The sequence below is a fragment of the Sinocyclocheilus grahami genome, unplaced genomic scaffold (assembly GCF_001515645.1).
Source record: "Sinocyclocheilus grahami isolate Dianchi unplaced genomic scaffold, SAMN03320097.WGS_v1.1 scaffold11431.1, whole genome shotgun sequence".
Taxonomy (NCBI): domain Eukaryota; kingdom Metazoa; phylum Chordata; class Actinopteri; order Cypriniformes; family Cyprinidae; genus Sinocyclocheilus; species Sinocyclocheilus grahami.
The window spans coordinates 6,066-6,706 of NW_015513827.1; the positions used below are offsets into that span (position 1 = coordinate 6,066).

At 43.5% G+C, this 641-nt stretch overlaps 1 protein-coding gene across 1 annotated transcript; it reads left to right on the forward strand.

Moving 5' to 3' along the window:
* Positions 1–94: 94 nt before the first annotated feature.
* LOC107578670 (lens fiber membrane intrinsic protein-like) lies at positions 95–638 on the forward strand (the record flags this gene model as incomplete). Its single annotated transcript, XM_016264603.1, has 2 exons — positions 95–444; positions 528–638. Coding segments are annotated over exons 1-2 (334 nt in total), but the record flags the coding sequence as incomplete, so codon positions are not given.
* Between the last annotated feature and the right edge of the window lie 3 nt (positions 639–641).

Sequence of the window (641 nt, forward strand, 5' to 3'; positions counted from 1 at the left end):
AACACCATGTAAAAGTGAATTCTGCATCCGATGTCCCCTTTAATATTATTATTCTAGATTTATATTTTTTCCTCATAGAAAAGTTAAAGAAAAGTTACAAATATTGGACTAAACAAACCAAGACATTATTATTCTATCTTTTAACCATAAAGGCTGCAGTGATTCATTAAACGTAGCTCCTTTACCTGCAGTTTCCCCAAATTTGTGAAGTTCAAAAGTCCATGTTCCTCCATCAGTCTAAGCTAAAGTGTCCAGCACCTCTCTCTTTGTTTCTGCCATTGTCTCTCATTTCAGCTTACTGGAACGCAACCCGGGCCTTCATGATCCTCTCAGCGATGTCGTGTTTTGCGGGAATCATCGCAGGCATCCTCTCCTTCGCTCACTTCTCCGCCTTTAAGCGATTCAACCGTTCCTTCGCTGCAGGGATCATGTTTTTTATCTCCAGTAAGTCTTTCCCTTCAGTGAGCTATTGACGGATGCTTATACAGACTGATAATGAAAAACCTTCTCATTCATGTCTGCTCCAGCGCTCTTTGTTCTGTTGGCTATGGCCATCTACACCGGGGTGACGGTGAACTTCCTCGGGAAGCGGTTCAGCGACTGGCGTTTCTCATGGTCCTACATTCTGGGCTGGGTCGCTC